This window comes from Haplochromis burtoni, unplaced genomic scaffold, assembly GCF_018398535.1.
Source record: "Haplochromis burtoni strain Fernald_Lab_line unplaced genomic scaffold, NCSU_Asbu1 Contig_6, whole genome shotgun sequence".
Taxonomy (NCBI): domain Eukaryota; kingdom Metazoa; phylum Chordata; class Actinopteri; order Cichliformes; family Cichlidae; genus Haplochromis; species Haplochromis burtoni.
The window spans coordinates 5,423,208-5,447,127 of record NW_024582367.1 but is presented as its reverse complement, the minus strand read 5'-3'; the positions used below and the strand labels follow the sequence as shown (position 1 = coordinate 5,447,127).

The following is a 23,920-nucleotide window of genomic DNA, read 5'->3' as shown; positions in this document are numbered from 1 at the left end:
TAATAATAATAATTGCATTTATATAGCGCTTTTCGAGACCCTCAAAGTGCTTTACAATTCCACTATTCATTCACTCTCACGTTCACACACTGGTGGAGGCAAGCTACAGTTATAGCCACAGCTGCCCTGGGACAGACTGACAGAGGCGAGGCTGCCATATCGCGCCATCTGGCCATCACCAGTAGGTGATCCACTATTTCTGGTATCATCACATCTCTAACATTACTTTAATTATTATTTAATATTATTAAATCTCCATAATGTATATAATGTAACCATTAATTCTCCAAGTATCTTGAAATCTACTGAAAAGATGATAGTAGAGACCATGCAATAACAATATTCAATTTTAGTCACTTACAGTTATTTATTCACCTTTCAATCACTTTAATTTTAACACTGTGTAATTTTAAAACTGTATATACTGTATATTCTGTGTATTTGTTATCTCACTCTCATTGCCTGTTCTTATTGTCCTTATATTCAACATTATGCTGCTCTGTTGTAAGTTAATTGCCCCATGGGGATAAATAAAGTCTTTCTGATTCTGATAAAAAGTCAGTTCAAAATCCACTATGGGTGTTAATGGGTTAGAGTCTGTGTAGGCTACATATATGATTCACGTAATTTTCAGAACCTTTAAATTGATCCAAGAAGCAAACAAAAGACAATTACTTCTTCCAAAGAAAAGACTTAAGCAGTTGAAGAGAAAGATAAAAAAAAAACATGAGGCATAGGAACATATTACGTCCACAGCGAAGTGGACATAATAGCAATGATGTGATAGAAAAACTACCTCATCACCTCACCTCATCTTAAAAAATGTCTTTCTGAAAAAAACAAAACAAATAGTTTTCACTTGACATAAATATAAAGAGCATCATTGCTTTTGTAAATTGGGTTGAGTTCACTCTTAAAATAATGACAGAGGGTAGTAAATTATTTTAATAGCCGCCGTGAAACATTTTGGGAAAGGAGGAATTAATTAACTGCAGATGACAGCTCTTATCTGCTCTCGTGAAGCACTATTAAATCTCTCTGTTTTGCGCCATAAATGTTTGATCACTCACAAACAAGCTTTTGTTTGTTACAGTTACAAACATCAAATAATGAACGACTGCGCTGGCAGGCGATGATACGGTCTGGAATTTAAAAAAAAGAAAAGCTGACAGCTTTATGTGGATGCCAGTAAACACGGACAAAAGTGCCTTTAAACTGTGAACATGATGGATTTTTGAAGCAAAGAAAGCGTTGAGTTCGAGCATTCGAGCATATAAGATCATCTATTACAATTTGAAGCTGTCAGTGGAAGATTATATTCAAGGGTTACCGTCTGAGGACTGGCTGCAGTCTAAGGTCACACGCTGGTCGTGATTTTGGTTCAAAGTGATGATGTGAGCCAGACAACTGTCACTGGATCACAGTGTACGTTTCTTTTTTAGGGGTTTGTTTCTGCTGCCAGACTGACCCGCTTTCTCTGTCTGTCCTGCTGCACCTCTGTTTCCTCTCTCCACCGCCTCCCTTCTGGCTCTCCCTCGGCCTCATGATCCAGAAACCACAGCAGTCTATAAACAGGTCACGAGAATAGCAGAGCTGCTGCATTCACGTTGGATACAGTTTTCCATTGCTGGGAATAAAATCACATTAATGGCCAAATTCAATGAGTATGACCCAATAATTTCTAAAAGGCAGTCGGTCAAAGTAGTAATAAAAGTATTTCAGTAGTTTAATACTTTTCCTGACATCATGAAGAGATAAATGTCACTATATAAAGGACAAGTAAGTCCCCTAAAAACATTTCCATCAACTTCCATCGAATGTACTTGATTTCTTCCACCAACCCCAATGCACCAAAAGATAATCTGATTCTGTCGCTGATGCTCAAGTCATTACAACTACTTTTGAAATACTGCCTGAGATAAGTTCTTTTGAAGATATAGTCCCTCTCAAGAGAGAAGCTGTCACCAAGACCATGTCTTCAAAAATATATCTGTGATTATCAGGGCTTTAATGTCGGATAACTTGATGAAAAAAAAAAATTGACGAGAGCCTTCTTTCTTTCCTTTTTTTGTTTGTGCATCGGCCTTAGCATATTTAGAAAGATACATCAAGATACATTTTTACCTTCTTACAATAAAAAAAATTTCCGTGTCAAAGACCCAAAGGTGTAGACTGAAATGATCATGGTTGAAAAACACATTTACGCTTTGTCAAAACTTTACACCCAGACAAGAGGGTGTTAAATGTTGCCACATTTTTTAACCAACTTCGAGCAAAAGTACCATGGTATGTATCATAAATTCAGGGAGTCAGGTAGGAACTAATTTTTCATGGAATGAAAAATTAAACAAAAAATGCGAAACCTTTGCAGTTTACTGGCGTGATTTGTGCCTGTTTGTCCTTTAATACACACAGCTCACTCATTAAAAAGTTGTCTTTTTTTTGGTGATGAAATTTTTTTTTAATCATTCTAGAGGGTATGAATTTCAGATTTCAGAAATAATGTAAATTATATGCCATTGTCTTTGGAGTCAACATGTTAGAAAGCACATTTTATCACTACTGCATCATTAAAATGCCAAAAGAGGGAATATCTCATACCCCCAGTGACACTGCAGAGACTTGGAGAATCATTGGATTGTGTGGAGCAGGTTGTTCACTAATTGCAGGGTTAGTGGTTAAATCCCAGGCCTCTCCATGTGCCAATGTAAGTGTCCTTGGGCTAGACATATAGGGCCATGTTGCTCCTGCTAACACGCAAGCACCTTTTATCATGGGCATGTTGTTATTACCCTTTGAAAGGGTGGATGAGAATCATATTTTATAATCTAGCTAGGGTTTAAAGATGGTGTTTGACAGCGAACCATTTACAGAAACACCATTATTGGATTTTCCTGTTAAATTGTCGCATTCAGTATATTACACATTTGGTGTACCTCCAGCGAAGTGCCTTTATTTTTACTGTAGTTTTTATATTGTTAAGCACTTTGTGCAGCATCGGCTGTTTGAAATGTGCTATATAAATAAATTTGACCTTGACCTTTGACCTTGACCTTTAAAAAATATAGATTTTGTGGGGAGAGCTGGCTTTCATGCCTCATTTTTGTTAAGAGTGCACTATACACTCACTGGCCACTTTATTAGATTCACCTTCAGTTCCTGGGTTGGACTGGGTTGTGCAATTTTGGTGAGGTATGTGAATTGCAGCCTTAGCTTCCTGTTTTTTTCTTTAGTTGACAGAAGTGGTCTTCTGCTGCTTCATGGTTTGAGCTGTTGTCCATTCAGCAATGCTCTTCTGCATACCTTGATTGTAATGCGTGGTTATTTGAGGTACTGTTGTCTTCCTATTAGCTCAAAGTAGTCTGCCCTCGCTGGATTTTTTTTCTCCTTTTTTTGGACCATTCTCTGTAAAGCCTAAAAATGTTTGTGTGAGAAACTGCTGGTCCCAAGAGACCAGCAGTTTCTAAAAGGCCAGCCTATGGAACACCAGGAACCAGGCCATGTCCAAAGTCAGTTAAATCCCATTTCTACCCACGTCTGAATTTCAGCAGATTGTCTTGACCATGTCTCGAGTCTCTGCTATGTGATTGGCTGATTAGATGTTTGCGTTAATGGGCAGTTGAACACCTAATAAAGTGGCTTGTGAGTGTAAATACATGCTAACAATATCGTTATTTTTATACATATTGATGTAATTTGTGAACTATCTGTGGCCATCAGATGCATTAATGGATGCTAATATTTGGCTGTGATTTGTAGTAGGGGGCTTTGCTAAGCAATTAAAATGGTAAATCTAGCAGACCTGTCTGGGTATTACTGTGTAATACATTTGTGTCCATATGTGAATGAGCATCTGTGTGTGCTTGACTGACACCAGTCACTCCACTGAGCGACGGTACAGTACAAAGTTCTCCCCGTGGAATGAGAGGACTGTGTGAGCAGCCACCATGTCCACAGTCTCCCTGTCATATTACCATACGCTGCTGCAGTAGGACTGCTAATTACGCTTGTGTGTGACAGCCGCACTGCCAAGGTGGTGAGAACAAGACGGCTGGGAAGTGGAGGATGAAAAGAGGGAGGGTGAACTCTGTCTCTTTGTGTGGGTGTGTCACTGTGAGAGTTAGTCGAGAACAGGATTTTGTTGTAATTCTCATTTGATTTCACTATGGAAGAGAAAGTGAATGTCTTCAAACATATTTGATTCTGATGTGACAAACTGAATAGTGATGAAGCACCGACTTGACCGAGGAGGTCACCGTGTTATTAGCTTGTTTAATAGCTCAGGCACAACTAATTGTATTTTTCTCTTCTAATGATGCACCTCACCACTGCATAGACATACTAGCTGAAGTGGGGCACTATAGCTAACCAGGACTGCCAATCCACAGCCATTTTTTATTCATTCACTGACAGCCTCAGTATTGCTATTTTTATAGCTATTTTGATGCCTAGCCCAGTCCGTGGTCTGGTAGCATTTCAACTCTGGATAGAGGTGAGTTTCAAACAAGCACAGACAGAGATAAAACTGGTAGAAATTGAGTGAAAGAGTCTGGCTGTGATACTTCTGTGGTATTCCTCAGGCTGCAGAACTCTCTTGGGCTTTGCAGAGGCTCTGAGCTGTGAGAGAGGGAAAAGCAACAGGAAGGAGCGATGACAGTTAGTCACCTCTGAGACGAGAACAGACTGAAAAGATCTGAGACCTGGTCCCTAATGGCACTTGACAGTTTAACAGTAGCTCTTCTCTCTCTCATTCATTCTGTTTGCCTTCTTCTCTTGTGCATTACATGGTATAGTACATGTACTATACCATGTACATATTTTAAAAAGACAATATTGCCCTGATCTGCGTTTCTTGCACCAACCTCCCCATCTCCACCCATTATTAAATTAAAACATATCACTACTTGTGTCAAGACCCTGCATATTCTTGCACCTGCTTACATCACAGGTCTGCTTATGCCCTGCAGCACCATTAGGCCCCTTAGATCTCCAACTTCTTTTAACTATCACAGATGCGGGTCTAAAAAAAGATAGGGGCACAGTGTCCAGACTGTGGAAATTTATGGTTAACTCTTTTGTCTGGTTTGGCTGTTTGAATCAAAGTGCAGCCAATGCTTAGTCTGTGTATGAGTGCACTGCTAAGAGGGATTTTGTTCATTTGGAGGTAAACTTCAGTTAGGTGTGAAAATGTACGCTAACGCCTAAAACATAAAGAGAGCAGCAGGACTGAATATTTCCACTTCAGAGACATTGAGAGCCAATTTGGGGAATCAAAGCCCTGGAAAAAATAAAAGCATTTTTTCCTTATAGGACATTTATTCCTATAGGGTGCAGGTATTTTTGACAGTTATCTGGTGTTAAGGAGCTATTGCTAACTAGTTGCTGTCATATGTGTAAAACTATAAAGGTGTGCTTCTGGTCACTTTTTAAACTGCCCAATTAAGGTTTTTTAAAGACACTGCTGAAATCTCTAAAGATCTTTTATTTCAAATGCAATCACCCGTGCATCACCCTCTTAAAATGTAGTCCTGTCTTTGTCTTTATTGGTTCTTAATTAATTGGTTATGTACGACTGTTCCATGGTGACTTTTAACATGGACCGTTTTACAGCTGAGCAAGGGAACTAATTATTTAAATAGACTGTTCTGCAGCTGTAACAATGTTAAGATGTTGCTAAAATGAGGACAAGCGAGCAAGTTCATGTGACTATCTTGTCAGTTTGGCTTCTGTTGTGACAGGTTCAACACTGTACCAGGATTTTTTGTGTGCTGATTTACTCAGAATATTTTAGTTTTGTTCCATGGGTGAAAATATTTCACAACACAAATGAAATGAAACCCGTTGGGTACTCGATCTCAACACTTTTTTAAACCTCTGTGACAGCAAGCATGAGCCCCGCTAAAGAAGTCTGCTCTGAGCTGCTGTTGCATCATCCACCTTCAGAACCATGACAACCACAAGCATTGAATGAAGCACTCTTTTTCATTGCAGGCTGAAGGATCCTCTTTCTTGCAGATGGGAGTCTCCCTGGAGCAGCAGGTCAACTGCATATTCAAGGTATGGAAGTGCATTATTTTAAAGCTGACAAAAACGTAATTCTTTCAGTTTTGAGGAAAGAAAATTCTAGTTCATTAAATCTTAAGAGGGATGAGGCTGACAAGTCAATTGCAGATCCCCAATTTGAATTTGGAGTTTCCATAAATGAATACAATCTGCAGCAGACTTTTATTTTACAATTGGCAGGTATATTTTTTGATTGATGTTGTCATTACTGTCTTGATGTTAAACCCAAAGTTAGGCTCGATACATTTCTAAATAAAAAGAGGAATCACTTCGGCCGTACAATCAAAACAAAACCAAAAGCAACTCAATACCACAGACAGTATTCAAATTACTTGGACACTGTGAATTCATGCGTTTGTCAGTGAAGTGCTGTTGTGAGGCTTTAAGCTAAGTAATGTGGTTTCTGTCATCTTGGTGTTTTGAAACCTGTAGACCTTATTTTCACCAGGTGACCTTAAAGTCATGTGTTTACTAAGGTTACAGAGCAGGCACCTGAGGGCCGTTTTACCATAGACTTCTGTACACCCAGAAGTCAGATGACAACCTTTCTGCACCTCTGAAGCCTACTAGTTAACACTTTGTCTTAGTTGTTTAATCGAAATGGTAGTAAACTAAAGTTTTAGCCACAAGGAATAATTTCATAGGGAATGGAAACACTAGGAAACACAGGCAAAATCACAGGGAAACATAGAGCAATGAGAAGTGAATACACAAACAAGGAAACTGAGGTAATGAGCCCAGGGGAAACTAAACGGCGGGAACAAATAAAAGAAGAGACAAGTGAAGAAGAACTCAACAAAAAGAACGGGTGAAAACAGACTATCAAAAGAAAACACAGAAAGAACCAGAAACTGAAACATCGAGGAATCAAGATACTTTTTCATTCTCGTTGCCACATTTCTGAAAACCAACATAATGTTAAACAGCAACAACAACAACAATTCAGAGTTCACAACAGAAAAACCTTTGTCCAAAAAACAGCTCCATGACACTTTGTGCAATCAATTGCCTTTACCCCTTGAAACCAGTAGTTGCTGAGGGTAAAAGCAAAAGCCTCCTTGTGATTGCTTTGGTCACTTGCAACTTGCAGCAGTTGCACCTATCATGCATAGATCATGTTTGCAGACACACATAAGGTACTCGCCAAACAATATTGAGACTGAAAAATGAAAAACCAGAAACGGAGAATGTTTGTCTACAGAGCAAAAGTTGTGTTTTTGGAAACGTGCTGGCTGCAGCAAATTTTACTAACCTTTAGCCTTTCAAAAGTGTTTTAAGACATGTCGGCACCTTTATGCAAATTACAGCTGACTGCTGCAATCTGCTAGCGACTAAAGCAGCACCCTCTTTGTGACCTGTTTCACCTAGCAACAGCTCCAGGGCCCACTCACTAACTGTAACTGTACCTTTTTCCCCTTGTGATTGGTAGCTGAGGATGAGGAGAGATCATTTGGAAGAACTGAACATGACCCATGAAGACATTAATGACCCATAATAGCAGACAGTAGATATATTAATCTACTCTTTAAAACATAATATATTTGTCTAAGTTAGGGTTTACCATTTACTCTACTTCTTTACTTTTACTGCACCTTAGAGGATGTGACAACATTTTTTCTTGCAGCAGATATTGATAATTCTGCATGTGTCTGTTTCAGATGATGGAGGAGTATGACTGGGGCGAATTTGCTGTGATCACCAGCCTAATGCCGGGCTACGACACCTTTGTGGATATAGTTCAATCCTACACAGATACTTCCTACTTCTTGTGGAATGTGCAGGATATCATGTCTCTGGAAATGTCCGTTGGAGCAAGTGACATGAAGCTCAAACGCATGCTTCAGCAGGTACGACAAGTCACTTTGAAATGTTAAGGGATTCTATTATCTGGGAGATTAAATCACAAGCTACTGTTTTCCTGTTTTAATGGGCAGTATGCATGAAACGCAGGGGCAGGAGGCAAGTAGCAATTTTAGGAAATTTAACAAATGTAGATGTAATATTTAGATCTCCATAAGGAAGAGAGAAATATAGTTTGATTACTTGGATTTTGGGGGGGGGGTTGAGCCTATCCCAGGTGGCAGAGGATGAGAGATGGGGTACACCGTGGCCAGGTCACCAATCTGTTGTAAGGCTTTCACACAGAGATAGACTAAAATGTTATTAGCTTTGTCTGTTGCCAGACGGCTATGACATTTTGTCTCTGTTCGAAGTAATGGCACTGGTTCAGGGTGGGTACCCTGAAGCATAATGTTGCAGCACTAATCTTTTTAACATTAACGTGTAATTTAACACAAAGCAATATGTTTTTGGAGTCGTTTTCAGTGCTTAGAACTGACCAAATAGTGAGTAAAAAGTGAAAAGTACAAAATGAGTGAAAAGGAAAGTAATCAGCCTGCAAGAACAAAGCAAAACACAAACCTCCCAAATGGGAAACAAGCTGTGTTCTGGTGGCAGACTTGGAAAATTTGCCACAGGCATCCCTCCTGCCTCCATATGCAGACCCTAATATTGCTTAAAACAGGGAAGTTAGCTCTAGGTGTTCAATATTGCAGCAGCTGGGGAGACGAGGCATCTTGTGGACACCGTGAGCTTTCCTCTTTAATGAGAGCTGCTTCTTTTGTTGTATGTAAACTTAGTAAACATCTATGTTATCCAAGTTAGCTGCTTCTGATGACTTAGTAGTGCAGCGTGCTCGGGGTATTCTGATTTATTGTCCATCTGCAGTTGGACTCCCAGGTTCTGCTGGCGTACTGCTCACACGAAGAGGCGCAGTACCTGTTTAAAAATGCCGCTGAGGTTGGTCTGTTGGGGCCAGGCTACATCTGGATCCTCCCCAGTCTGGCCGTGGGCAACCCTGACAGCTCTCCACCTGCCAGCTTTCCTATAGGTGTAATCGGTGTGATTACCGACCAGTGGAGGAAAAGCTTGCGGCAGAGAGTGAGGGAGGGTGTCGCCATCGTAGCCAAAGGGGCAGACAGTTTCAAGCGGCAATATGGTTTTATCCCCGAGGGACACGGTGACTGCAACAAGCCGGCTAAACACTCAGACAACTACACTCTGTTCAGGTGAAGCAACACTATGCAGGTGTTACTTGTTTTCCTTATGTTCCCAAAAGCTTCAATATGTATCATAGTAGTTATTTTTTTGTGCTTGCAGATTTAAATAGGCAGAATTTAATCTGCTGATGATTGATGTAAAGCCTGTCTGTATGACTTTTCCATTAGTATTGCCTGGAATCTTTATAACTTTCAACTTATTTAACTTCTAGAGGAATTAACAGTTTTGTTACTCATTGAAATTTGTGCGAGTATAGCGCCTCTTTAGCATGTGGTCTGAAATGCTAATTAATTTGGATTCATTATAAACAGTCTAGTCTGTCATGGATTAATGTATTAAGAGACAGTGAAATCACTCAGTGGGAACACTAGGCTGTCAGACCAATCACCTGCCGCTATCATCGCCTAATGAGCTACTTCCAGTCTCCTACATTAGATTAAGCTCCCAGGGGGAGCTTTAGATTTAATTAGCAGGTGATCATTGTATGTGCATGCATCCGTGTGAATGAATATGCATATTTTGATTTCTAGAAAGCAGAAGTCAAACTTCCTTGATTGCATACTGTTTATGTTTCTGTTGGGATTAGACACATGCTGAATGTGACTTGGGAGAGAAGAGATCTGTCGTTCAACAACCAAGGCTTCCTCTCAAACCCTTCTATGGTTATCATTTCTTTGGACCGGGACAGAATCTGGGACAAGGTACTGAGAAGCTTTAACTGAATTACACACACTGGCACAGAAACACACCATGAGCAGGACAAGACAAAATGCATTTAAAATAAAATCTGGGATTTTGTTTCTCCTTCAAAATGTTTGCACTTTTTAACAGACATCATAAGTGTTGGTGTGGGTATGTGTATCATGCCTGTGTGCTCAGGCTTGTCATGACATGAGAAGAGCACAGTTGTTGTTTTTTTTTTAGCAAAAATGATGGACATTACTTCCATAGGCTCAGAATCACAGCCTCTAAGTGTGAAAGCATCCAACTTAAAGATCTAATCTGGATAAATGCTGATAGTTTACACCTGAAAAACTGCATTAGACTTGAAGTTTGACATCATTATTTCAGATCAATAGAAGTGTGCATCTTTGTTTCCTGGTGAGGATGAATCCTTCCCGTTTCCTCATAACCATGCCTTGCAGCCTAGGGAGTGTTTTCAATCCCTTTTACGCACACAAGCGCACACACGCGCACACACGCAGTCAAAGCCTGAGGGTGTATTGAAAAACAGACTGAACAGAGAGACCTAAACGTAATCTCACAGCTACAGTTGAACTCATTTATTTCTGCCCTGGAAAGACCAACCTACTTTATCAATGTCACCTCCTGGCTGGTGTGTGCATGTGTGTATATGTGTATGAACATGGACATGTCATTGTGCTGAAGTGGGGTTAGGATCGTCTGTGCTTGTAGATCCTGAAATCACGTATTCTCCCTCCCCATGTTAGTCCCCGAGCACAGGTATTGACGTTCACAAGTTACAGATAACAAGACATCTGACAAGATGCCATACAAGCATCTAAATTTTGCGAATCCTCTCCCTCCTTTTCAATCCCATCTCATTACAGCCCGATCTCTCGCCGCTTGTTCTCCCTCTCCTCTTTGTGTCAGGTATCTCATCCGTTATAACGACATGTCGTGGAGTACTTGCTCTTTTCAAGCTTCTCTCTTTTCATTGTGACAGCCTGACAGTTTAACATGCTGTTATTCCTTATCATCATCTGAAGGGTGCTGCTGGGTGACATTTGTCCCCTTTCACTGCCAGGATCCTCTCCCAGGTCTTATCTTGTATCAATTTTACACCTATAGACTCAACACAGTAAATACAAAGCAGCAATAATCAATAAAATTATATACATGGGAGATGTGAATTGTCACACAGCTCTGCCTTTTATTTTTATTAACAACAGAGCTGCAATGTTTAAAGGAAAAACAGACTTCTTGCCCAACCCCAAAGAGTAGACAAGAGGGGTATAAGTGAGGTAAGTCGAATATAAAGTGGAGGAGGATCTCTTTTCTTCCTCTTTCCTTTGTTTTAACATGGCTAGATCACCATGGTAACTTACAGCGAACACATAAACTGATCTGGAGCTGATTATCCTCAGAGTTTCAGTTTAAAATCGGCTGGGAGGCCACAATTTTGCATATTGTTTCATTTACAGTATCCTGTTGGTATGATACTTGCCGAAGGAGTAGGTTTTTTTTATATGCAACCTGTAGATCTTAACCCCTCTGTTACAGTAGTGCAAACTGCTGGTATCCCAGTGTCTCAGGAATTTAAAGGACTTTGAATTAAAGGATTTACGTTTAGTCCGAAACTAATATTTTTCACACTGCTGCATCTGCAACTGAAATTGATCAGTTAGCTTTGTAGGCTATTTATCACTAAAAATACCTATTCGATCAATAAAATAATTGATTTTTCTTTATTTTCCCATTTATGGGACAATGTCAGAACTGAACACACCAAACAACATTCAGTGTTTAAATATATACTGTTTAGTTTCGCAACTCTAAACTGCTGCAGCACAGAGCAGTAACTCACATTAATATATATTTATTTAACTGCTCTGAAGTTTTGATTAATGATTTCCTGTAACATTAATCTCACTTGCAGCAATAGTGTTGTATTCTTTAGAGAGCAGCACCATCACCTTTTCCACTGATAATGTGTATGATTGGAACAGACTGTGCCCCATCGATCCATTTTGTGCATAGGAAGAGTCGAATGATGTATCGGACACCCTCATTTTATATGAGCACACATAGAGCCTGAAGCTTGATAAAGGAAATTGCTATCCATTATCTCCAACTTGGGTTTTAGGTTTTGTGAAGCCAGCTAATGCTGGGAAAACCTGACTACTGTATGGTGAATTTGTAGGGGTGAAGTGCCTCCTGAATATGACTTCCTGGCAAAAACACAAGCTATGTGCAGTATAGCCTTTTCACTTCACCATTGTTCTGAAATAGACTCTAACTGACCTAAAGTGAGATTGTCCCAACAAAAAAACAAACAAACAAACAAACAGTTTTATGGTAGCAGAAAGTTGGAAATAAACACAGGACCCAAGGCATCCAGAGCCAAACTAAAAGAAACTTCTATTAGGCTAAATTCAAAACTCCACAAAGCAAACAAAACAAAACAAAACAAAAGTCAACAAGCAATCATTCATCATCATTTGGCCAGGAAAGCAAAGCACACCCTGGGTAAGGTACACAAACAATAAAGGTAAGATGGGACTATTTATATACAGAGGGGTGATTAGAGAAGTGGAAACAGGTGGGGAACAGGGTACAGGTGCACATAATCAAGATAATTAACAGAGAGATAAATCAGGAAATATTTCCTGATTGACTGTGAAAATAAATGAGGAAATAACAAGAACATCTAATTAAAATAAGACACATGAAAAATTACAGTGAACAAGATTCCAGTGACACAGAGGAGGCGAGAATAATAAACTACAATACAAGGAAAACACAAGCTGCTAAACACAAATGGCAAACACAATGGAAAATGACAGTTCATTTTCAGGCTCAATAAGTACCCTTTTATTTTGAAGGAACTGCAAAACAGGAAGCTCTAACAGTAGACGTTTTGCTGTTTAGTAGCACCTTTTTTCTGAATTTGAAAAACTAAACAAGAAGCTTAGGATAGGGGAGCGTAATGACAGTTTCTCTGGCTCTGTTACAAAAAATTGAAGGATCTGTTATTCACAGCTTATTGTTGTCACTCGCTCAGTGAATCCTAGAATCATGACTCTTTGGTTCTTGGCAGTGGTTTTGAATTAACAGAAGTCAGCAGAAAGAGGTCATTATTTGTCACTTTTCACAGACAATAAAATGTGTAAAAAAAAGAGAAAAATAGCTGCAGAAACAGCCAAAAAGAGAGCGAGAAAACTGACATGTTTTAAAGATGTATTTTCAAAGAAAAAAATAACTCCAAACATAAAACTACTCTGCTACTAGTGCTGTCTTGGCATTGACAAAGAGACTCTTTTTTTTAGGCAAGGTAAATGCATTACTTATTGTCAAAACCTGACTGGATTGATAGATAGGAGTGTGGCACATTCAATCATCACACCATATTTTAACCCAGTATTCAATGATTGGTCCAGTGAGTGCCCGAACGGCAGTGAAAGCACTTAAGATGCTTAAGATGCTCAGACACACGAGGATCCCATAAATTCAAATGACTGATCTTTAAAACTGGCAGTTCTGCCATTCTGTCGTTCACAGACGGCGCACAGAAACAAATCACAGCCTTACGTGCTGCACCTTTATACAGATCCTTAAGTCGCCCATGTATGACGAAGGAAAAACATTAGTATGACTAAGGTGAAGAAAGAATCAAGAGTTGGTATGAAAAAGAGGTCTCATTAAATCTGTAAGGGAGTGAGTTTCATATGCAGTAAGTCAGCGCTGGCCAAGCTCAGCACGCCTCATTAGGTTGGCTGATGTGACAAACAGTCTTGCTCCTCATGGGGAGAGTTTCGTTGAGCTTACCGCCGACATCTATGGGACTATCCATTGCGTGATGTGACATTGTACAGCAATTCTGGTGCAAAAGTGGCTTCTGTGACATTAAAATACGCAGTCTATTCCTTTCTTTCAGTAGCAATCTCGTTAACGAATCTGTCAGAATCTCAGTTTGTTCATTTATTTTCAGTTCAGTGAGCTTTACTTACACCGGCTCTACAAATGCAGCAAATCTTTTAAACACACAAAATAAATAGCGGTAATCACTTGAACAGTTATTATGAATAGTGACATTTCGAAATGTTTATTAGTCTAAAAAAAGGGAAAATTATTAATTGAATAATCAGTCAACAAAATGAACACAGCGAAAGCAGCACATGCTGGGCTGTATTGTTAATGTGATACAGTTGGTTTACTCTTTGTTTTAGTTTCTGAGGGGTTTTTCCTCCCTAGTAAAAGTCTTTCTCAAACACTTTTAAGTCTCCTCAGCATGTGTTAATGAGCCCTACTCTCCTTTGATCTTCTTAGCCTCTTCCTCCAGGTCAGCGCATGCATTTTTTCATTATAAAATTTTTATAAAAATTATTCATCCTGTGAAGTTAGGAATGGCAGGGTAGGTGAAGAGGGAAGGTGTTGACACGAAGATCGGGACTCACATGTGATACCAATGAGATCTTTGTCTCTCACGCTTCTTGCTCAGGTGGGTACGTATGCCCGGGGCGTCCTCCAAGTTCGCTACCCTATCTGGCCTCGGTATGGCAACTTCCTGGAGCATGTGTCTGATGATCGTCACCTGACCGTGGCTACGCTGGAGGAGCATCCGTTCGTCATGGTTGAGAATGTAGACCCAGGCACGGGTACCTGTGTCCGCAACACTGTGCCCTGCAGGCGTCAGTCCAATTACACAGATAGGTACACATGGCAACACAAACACACGCACAGCTTAATAAATACATAGATGTAAGCAAATACATGGTCACAGATGTTTATACCACAGCATTGTCTCATGAAATGTAGTGCTGTGGCTCTAAATAGATGAAAACTGTGCAATTCCAGTGACACAGTGTTGGTGGCGTTGTTTCAGTATGCATTAAAAAAAAAACCCTCTGAAGCAGTGGTCTTGGCCAATGAAAAGAGGACAACATATGTCAGCATATATTCATAAAATACAAAATAAATGGTCTAGTTTCATGTTTTTTGGTTATAGCAGAACTTGCCAGTAGTTTGACCCAGACTGAGACACTGTGTCTCAATGTGCATGTTGGGCTACACAAGCAAAACACAACCAACCATATGTTTTGATGACATGTTTATATATTTTATCTCCCATCTGTGAACACAAAGAATATTTCCATGTTCAAGAAACCATTTTGAGATTTGAGGTGATGCATAAATGATGCATTATTTTGCTGGTAAACTGGTATCATAAAAGAATAGAGATTGTCAGCAACAGTTGGTACTAAAAGGCCCAAAGAGTTCCAGGAAAATATCCCACAGACCATTGCACCATCGGCAGCCTTAACCACTGAGATAAGGGGATGGCCCATACTTTCATGGTGTTTATAACAAAATCTGACCCTACATCTAAGACTTGCAGCAAATACTGAGACACGTTAGACCAGGCAATGTTTTCCCAGTCTTCACTTTTCCAATTTTGGTGAGTTGTATCTCTGGTTTCCTGTTGTCAGGAGTGGCAAACAGTGTGGTCTTCTGCTGCTGTAGCCCAACATTCTTTATGACGTTGTGTGTTCAGAGATGCTCATCTGTATATATTATCTGTAATCATGGGCTGTTTGAGTTATTCTTCCCTTCCTTTCAGCTCAAAGCAGTCAGGTCATTCTGCTCTGCCATTAAGAAAGCATTTTAATACCAGCTTCTGAAATAGTCAGACCAGCCCAACAGCTATGTCACATTCAAATTCCCTTAAATAACCTTTCTTCCCCATTCTGATACTCGGTTTGAACTTCAGCAGGCTGTCTACATGCTTATATGCACCGAGTTGATGTTGTGTGATTGGTTGATTAGATGTTTGCGTTAACAAGCTATTGAAAAGCCGTACCTAAGTGTTCAATGACTCTAGATTTGAACTGGTCATAGTTATGAACTTCCATCATCACATGCTCCTTTATAAAGTCATTAAATGAGCTTTTACTGTTTTAATACTTAGTAAATAACAAAGGTATCATATTGGCACTATTTCTAGCAAATTTGCAGTCCCACACTCAGACATCTACACCCTCCCTCACTCCCTTTTCCTTTGCCCCAGTTTAGGTTTGAGTAGACACTACATACCTCCACACTTCATTAAACTCAGAGTAATTGTGTGTGCTGAGTGTCTAAGCACTTTAAAATCACACCCTCAGTGTCAAACACAGATCACAGCATGGCAGAAAACAGCCATTAAACAGCTATTACCTCTGAACTAGTGTTCATTAAGAATGCACACCATCTTCATCATGTTCACACACAATAGAAATGAAACTATATCACGAGTTGTTGTTGTTTTTTCACAGATATGTCTTGTAAGCAGTGTTTACCACTTTGTCATCTCACTTATCAAGTTGACAAGGGGAGAACTGAAACTATAAATATATTTACAAACACTATTTATTTTTATAAAAATCTTTCTATGTGTCTTGGATTAGCTATTTTACACGAGCACTTATGCTACAGTGCTGGTAAATTTTATTAAGGGCCTTTGCTTGCTTACTTACCAGTTTTTCGTTGAATATAAAATTTACATCTAAGGAACATGTGTAACAGTAACAGATTATTTTTAGTTTGTTAGCTCTTAAAGTAAGATGTTTTGGTTTGTTTTACTAAGTGCCAAAAAGAAAGAGAAAAAGGACTGAAGTTTTCCATGTTGACTAAGAATTGGCAGGTCAATCCAATAATTCAAACCCAATAATTTAGCCATTTGGGGCATGGATGTGTTTGTGTCTTTGTTTCGTGTTCTGCTAATTCCTCTATTTCCTAAAGTTATGTTTTAATGACTAAACTGTATCTTCATCCAGCATTTTTTTTCTCGTAATCTGTCAGTGATGTTGATGTTTTTATTATGAGCCACAAGCATCGACTGCATTGATTGCATTTTGACTGTGGTGGGTACATAAACTGTAGGGATGCAACGGACAGATAGATATATGCTACTTAGTGCTGAAAAACAAGATTAATAAAATATTAGAATTTCACCCATAAAAAACTGGAGCACAAACGCCTGGACAGGCTGTATAATAAAGCAAGCTGTATTGGTGATAAGTTAATCACATTAAAAACATGCTCAGAAAGGTATAAACATATTTAGCCCACTTGTTCACTATCTATAGGCACTGACTTGCCTTTGGACTTATCTTTAACGCTACAGTCACATTTGGAAAACAGTACCTAAAGACCACTGTACAGCCAAAGTATTGCAACTGTGTGCAATGAAGTTACGATTGATACATTGGCTTTAAAAAGGTTGCCTCCCACCAGGCAACCTGTGATCAAACGTGGTTACCCAGAGATTTAAGGGGTTGCATGTCCTACCTTTGGCTAACCAGTTTGTCATTGCAACTCCTTGCAGTTGGTCACTGACAGCAAAAAAATGGCTGTTTATTCTGCACCTTTTATAGTCAGATATCATGATGCACTATCCCAACTGACAGCAAACAAGCTACGTCAATGCATTGGTATGATAATGTATCAAAAGGATGTAACTGTAGTTTCCTTGATGTTCTTAGCCCTGTACTCTGGGAGTTTGTTATCGCTAACTGGAATCTCACTGCCTGTTATTGATTATGTTACAATTTATTCATTTTTGTATGTTTGCTTGCAGTGTTTGCTCAAGTGTGGAACCTTATTGATTGTAAGGTCTGCTCCATTTGGTAGAGTCTGACCATCAGACATGTGCTTGGTACATGGTTGAGTGCAAGAGTGCTATCCAGTTTTGAAATGATTTTCAAAACTGTATATATAGAGAGAGAGACAGAGAGAGATATGGCATGGACACGGGAGCTCTGGGTGTGTTGTGTGGCTTTTGGCATCAGGATCTTGGCAGTGGAGCTTTTGGGTCCTGCAGGTTATACGGTCGGGTGTGCAGGGATTGGGCTCATTCTGGTGCATCCCATGGATGCTTAATCGGATTGGGATCTAGAGAGTTTAGAGAACAGGTCAACCCTCAGCCTCTTTATCATGTTCCTCAAGCGGTTCCTTAGCAGTTTCTGCAGTGTGGCGGACATCATTGTCATGCTCAGGAAGGCCACTGCCATTGGGAGGTGTTATCACCGTGCTTGGCCAGCCACAATGTTTAGCTGGATGGTACATGAAAGAACCCACAGTTTCCCAGCAGAAAATTGTGTTGTACCAACATCCACTTCGCCTGTCAGTGGTTTTAAGGTTTTGGTTGATCGGTTGTTTGTTTAATCTTTAAATATCCACTAAAAGCAGCATTTGCTATGGTTTTAATGATGTTACGTGTCCAACATTTATGTACTTCTTTATGCCAGTCTAAGCTAACTGGGTGCAGGTTGTAGCATAATATATAGACACAAGAGCAGTGTCTATCTTCTCATCTAACTCTCAGCAGTAAAGAGGAATCTGTATCTGTATATCACAGCTAAACGTGAAGATTTCTAGGTGTGATATTTGCAGTCTGCACAAACTGACCGGTCTTCAATCATCTGATTGTAAGCAGATAAACTATTTTAATTAATGCTGTGTTCATGCTCACTTCAATGACTCCACGTATGTGTGTACATGTGTCTGTGGTGCATGTATCATTTATGCAGATTGCAGATCTGGCTATGGCTGGCACATTAATTATAGAATGAGATATGTAGCGGCTGTTGTTGGGCACAATGGCACATTGATTGCTAGTAAAGAAGATTTATCTATCTAACATGGGGACATCTGTCATAGTGGGACAATGTTATCCCAGCCTACCCTCTTTCTGGTTCTCTTTTTCTACTTCTCTCTGGCTGGCGTGTCCCATTTGGACGGTGACCAACAAAGAGGGAGCAGGAAAGAGAGAGGGAGAGAGGCGACTGGTGCTCTATAAAACAGTTAATCTTGTTGTGTGGTCTGAGCGGCTTCCCTGCAGAGCAGATGTTTAGTGTGATTAAAACTTTTTGTCTTGCTCATTAAAAACCCTTTCTTTGGACAGATGATAGCTTCTTTTGCCAAAAGGCTAAGCCTACCTCTCCGGGCTGATTAATAGTAGGAATTCCACACTAAAATCCAGCGTCTCAAATCTCAGCTGTCTGAAATAGTATGGTGTAACCCAATACTGAGCGACCAGCTGCTAATGGGAAGCAGTTCTTAAATTAGATAAGATCTGGGGCAGAAAATTAACAGATAGGAATTTAGATAATTTATTATTTGAGATAATTGATAAATAATTTAGACAACTGATTATTCAAAATTGACAAGAGTTGCTTATGTTATCTTAAGATGTTTTTCTCTTATTGTATACTATAAACACCTTTGAACTCTGATAGGTCACAATTTTTACAAAACGTAAAATAAAAGTTGCTGTTTTTTGAAAACACTATTTTCAAAGATTATTGTCAACAATGTCTTCACATGATGATCACAAGACTCTTTGAAGTCCTGAGAAAGTACATCCTTACTGTTTCCATAGTAACTTGGAAGGTCAGTATTAGGAAACTGGAAGGTAACTTTATGACAGTAATATCAGAAGAAGATTGAAAAAGTATTAATTCTTTGGAAGGGTTGCAGAAAAGAACACGGTTGCAGGGGTTAGGTTTACAAATCTGCATCTAAATATTTCGGAACACTGTTCTTTGCAAAGATGAGACCAAAGTGGAGATATTTGATCATATACACAACACAACCACCCCATACCAACTGTTAAGCCCAGTGATGGAGGCATGATCATTTTTGGCTTGTTTTCTGGGCACCTAGCAGTCATTATGTCGACCATTACGTCCTCTGAATGCCAAAGTATTCTTGAGTCAAATATGAGGCCATCTGGCCTACAGCTAAAGCTTGGCCCAAAGTGGATCAGGACAGTGATCCCAAAGACAGCAGCAAATCTGCAACAGGATGGCTGAAAAATAAAGAACCAAGGTGTTGCAATGGCCCAGTCAAAGTCCAGACCTCAACCTGATTGAAATGCTGTGGTGTGAGAGCTGTGCATCAACACACACCTCAATGAAATTCAGAAATATTGTAATTAAGAGGACCAGAATTCCTCTACAAGTTGTAAGAGACAGATGAAGTGATACGTGAGACTACCTCAAATTATTGCTGGTAAAAATCTACAAACTACTGAATCATAGGGTTTACTTGGCATTTCACCGGACTGCTCAGAGTACTCTGAAAATGCTCCTTTTCACATGACTGTTGGTTGTGTGCAGCAGAAGTATCTAATAATGAGGTCATTTGGAGGCGCTGGTCTTCCTCTACCTTGATGCATTTTTGCTCAAAGATAAACCGACAAATAACATTACTCTAGAATACAGTTTGTTTGTTTTTTTAGTAAACCATTCACATTTAAATTCATGGCAGCTAGAATTGACCATTATAGTATGACCACTCAAATTTTAGTCCATAAAGGAATGGTTTTCTGAGTTTGATATGGAAGAATCTTGGCCTTGCGCTCATCTAACACTATAACCTGAACTGGAACATTATAGTAAACCAGTATCAGTGCAAGCTTAAAACCAGAAGAGTGAAGGCTATTACATGTCCATGTCTGACTGTTCCACCTCCCTCTTACTTTATGCATCAGTTCTGTCATTTGGCACGTCTTTGATTTGTCTTTCTGAGAAAATGAATCCACTTTCCATTTCAAAGTTTATTAACGATTGCATAAAGAGCACACATAAAAGTACAGACGCCTTCAAGACTCATAAGTAATGCGAAACAATGTTACCTCACTTGCAGTCCTTGTGAGGCACAGTGTTCATTGAATAGCTTTAGCTCTGCTTGAATATCCTTATATAAACCAGTAAAGTAATATAAGACAAATATTTTATTATTCATTTTAGATTAGGTCCAGCTTTCTATCCAAAGGTTTAAAATAGTAATAAAATGTTGAAGAATCACAAAGCTTTAGTATCCGTATACTTATGGTTACAAAGCGTGCCTCTGGAGTTTGACTGTTGGTTTGATAAAATGTATTCTGCTTCAGGTAATCAATTAAAAGAAAATAAATGATAAACAGTGATGAGATTAATAATATAAGATTTATATTATCTGATGGAAATACAAACTTTAATAGTTTGCACTGTGCAGCAACGAGGACGATCAGTGCGGTGCAATACTGTTGGGCATTAACTTTGTAGTGTTTTCCTCATCATTTCAACTGGATCACAGTGATGGTAATTTCACAATCTCTTCTCCTTCTTCCTCCTCCTCCTCCATCTGTCCTCCTTTGCACTTGCCCTCATTTCCCTCAAAACTGAATCCGCTGCCCCATCGCTGCATCGTCTGGCTGTTGGTCCGTATGTTTCCTGTCTGCTGTTCAGCTGACAGTTTCCCTTTCTCTCACTCTCTCTGGTCTAACATGCTCCCCTCCACGCTGCACTAGTTTCTGGGCATTTGTGGAGACCGCACAGCACAGCACAACACAACTGCTGCTGCGCATCCCCAGGGGACATTGTACTGTATGCGTGCATGTGTTCGTGTATGAAACGGAGAGAGACGGCCCAGTTTACGCGTGCTTTTGTGTGTGTTTGTGTGTGAATTGTTAGTGGAGTGTGTATAATGACGACAGGTGGCCAGCTCCTGAAGCAATTAATTAACACGGCGTTTATCAGAGCTAGACTCCCGTGAAAGAACCAAGCCCTCCAAATGCACTTAAAATGTTTCTAAAATGAACTCTTAAGATTTGGAAAATAATCACCTTAATGTTAATTACTCACTTGACTTTTTTCATTCAATCACTTGCTCATTTATTCACTCACGTCGTCTCTTTATCGTTCTTCAGCTCGTATGCTGACTCATTGACATGCCGAGGTTATCAGTCAGTTACGCACACAGACGCACGCAGACAGACACACACACCGAGTGACTCAGCCCTCGTAGATTTTAGACCCACTTCTTCGGCAGCTGAATAGATGAAAGAGCGGAGGGGGGAAAAGAGAGTTTTTCTTTTCTCAGGAAGTGTGTCAACTCCATTTTCACTTTGTCTGATTTTAACTTTCCCTGTTTGGTGTCACTTTTTGAGGTTTCCATTATTTTTTATTCTATTATTTTTTTTCCCACAATTTCCTTTCCCTCTGTTCTCTTCTTCAACACCCCATTAAGTAGCAAGGCCACAGAGAGGAAGGGAGTGCACCCCACACATGCTACACACCTTAATGGGCTTTGATTAGAGGCCATCACAGTCAGTCAACCATTCACTGTGGCCTCTGTCACACAGTGTGCGAGTGTATTTGTGCTTGTTTGTCATTTTTAGGCATCGCCTCCATCTCACTGAAAGACGTGCTGTTAACCGACATTGATTCTAGCTAATGAAGCAGCCATTGCCTGCCCTTCACTTTGCTGCTGTAGACGATGGTGTCTGTCAGCATGAGAGCCTGTGACTATTTAGCACTCGCTCTCTGAAGCAAAGTAAAACAACAGCATTGGTGTTGATGCTAAAGATAGCAACTGTCCCAGCTGCCAGCGAGGATCTTTGATCACAGGATGGTTAAGCAAAGTTGTACTAACCGTGTGTGTGACTCTGCTTTTTCTCACCCTTCTTGCAGCATTATTGGCCACTCAGAGTCCTACACAAAGCTGTGCTGTAAGGGCTTCTGCATAGACATCCTGAAGAAGCTGTCCCGCACCATCAAGTTCTCCTATGACCTTTACCTGGTTACCAATGGGAAACATGGCAAGATGGTCCGCGGCGTTTGGAACGGGATGATCGGAGAGGTGAGACATATGTCTACTGAAACAACAAGAAGTCCCTGAATCCAGCAGACATTACAGCTTTCTTGAGCTGCCTGCTGGCGTTGAACAGACAATTATTATAAAAAAGGTGTATGAAGATGTTCAGCCACAGATCTAACCACAATAAATGGAGGTTTTAGGCTACAGCCTGCCCTAATAACATAAATGTAAGTTATTTATGAGTAGCATATTAGACATCAGCCAAAAACAGCACTGAATATCAAATACAGCACACAGCAACAATTATTCTTTAGTTGTCTGCTCCTTTCAACCAAAGCAGTTCTCTTGAATTCAGAAATAGTCCAACTTTAAAAAGAGAGACTCCTGTATTTAGAAGCATGGCACACACAAAGTAACATTCATTTTAACCATTTAAATATGTATGAGGCTGATTTTAGGGTTACTTGCAGGAAGTGCAGAAAGCTGTAACTGACAATTATAAGTTTCCATGCCCCCCCCCATACATCTAATTACAATACTCACTCTTCTTGTAGATCTACATTGATTTCTAGATTTCTACCATCCTCCTCTTCTTTAGCTGCTAAAAAGCTGCTCCCTGGTGCACTTAGCGTATAGTGGTTATTATAAAAGCTTTTTCACTTAAAACCAGCGCTGCGTGCTAAAGCTGGAAACAAGGCTGATGAGAGTAATGAGAATAAAGTAAAAGGTTAAACCCGCAGGCTATAAAACCCGACGACTGAACTGAGACACTATAATACTCTGTGTAAGTGAATGAAAGTACAGAGAGGTTGACGATTCTTTGTGGGTTTTTCACCACAAGTCAGTCTTTTCATACTAAATAAAATTTTTATTCACTGTTAACATAAAAAATAGAACTAAAAAGTGTCAAAGTATAAATTTTCACTAAACAGTACTTCAGAGTAAGCCCCATCAAGTAGAGCAGGATCAGAGTAATAATTTCCTCTCAGATACTTGTCAGATAATACAATTTGTGATGAAACTAAAACAAGACTGGAACGTTTTAAATGTTTTTACACCAGGTACACTTTTTTAATATTGAAGCCATTATATTTTATGTATTTTAAATTGGAAATTTTAACATTAGTCCAGCTAAAATGAAAAATGTCAGGGTAAAAGTACCTGAGAACAGTACTTGAGCATTTGTAGGCAGTGATTTCCTACTTTTGCACAAATACAGTTTCAAGTAATGATAGTTGAGAGTCAAGAATAGTCAAGAGTTTTGGTTTTTTGGATGGGCTTTTTTTTAGGTCAGTGGTGTGATGTCATGCATATGCATACGGTGCTAATACATCATTTTCCCCGCACACACCAAGCCACGTCCAACACAGCTGCATCTGAAAGTGAAGCACCTGAACAGGTGTTTCTCAGGAGAGACTTTTGCTTGTGTTTTTGTGCCTGAAGGCATTGTGCTTTGGAACTGTATAATTGCGTGTGTGTGTGTGTGTGTGTG

General features: G+C 39.6%; 1 protein-coding gene across 1 annotated transcript in view; it reads left to right on the top strand.

Annotated features, from left to right (window-relative positions):
* LOC102295918 (glutamate receptor ionotropic, NMDA 2C) overlaps positions 1 to 23,920 on the top strand; it is a 62,252-nt gene that overhangs the window by 20,368 nt on the left and 17,964 nt on the right. Inside the window, exons 4-9 of the mRNA XM_005913535.3 lie at positions 5,992 to 6,057; positions 7,722 to 7,910; positions 8,791 to 9,131; positions 9,710 to 9,824; positions 14,306 to 14,517; positions 22,302 to 22,470. Coding sequence (XP_005913597.1) covers positions 5,992 to 6,057; positions 7,722 to 7,910; positions 8,791 to 9,131; positions 9,710 to 9,824; positions 14,306 to 14,517; positions 22,302 to 22,470 — 1,092 coding nt within the window. The remainder of the gene's footprint in view (positions 1 to 5,991; positions 6,058 to 7,721; positions 7,911 to 8,790; positions 9,132 to 9,709; positions 9,825 to 14,305; positions 14,518 to 22,301; positions 22,471 to 23,920) is intronic.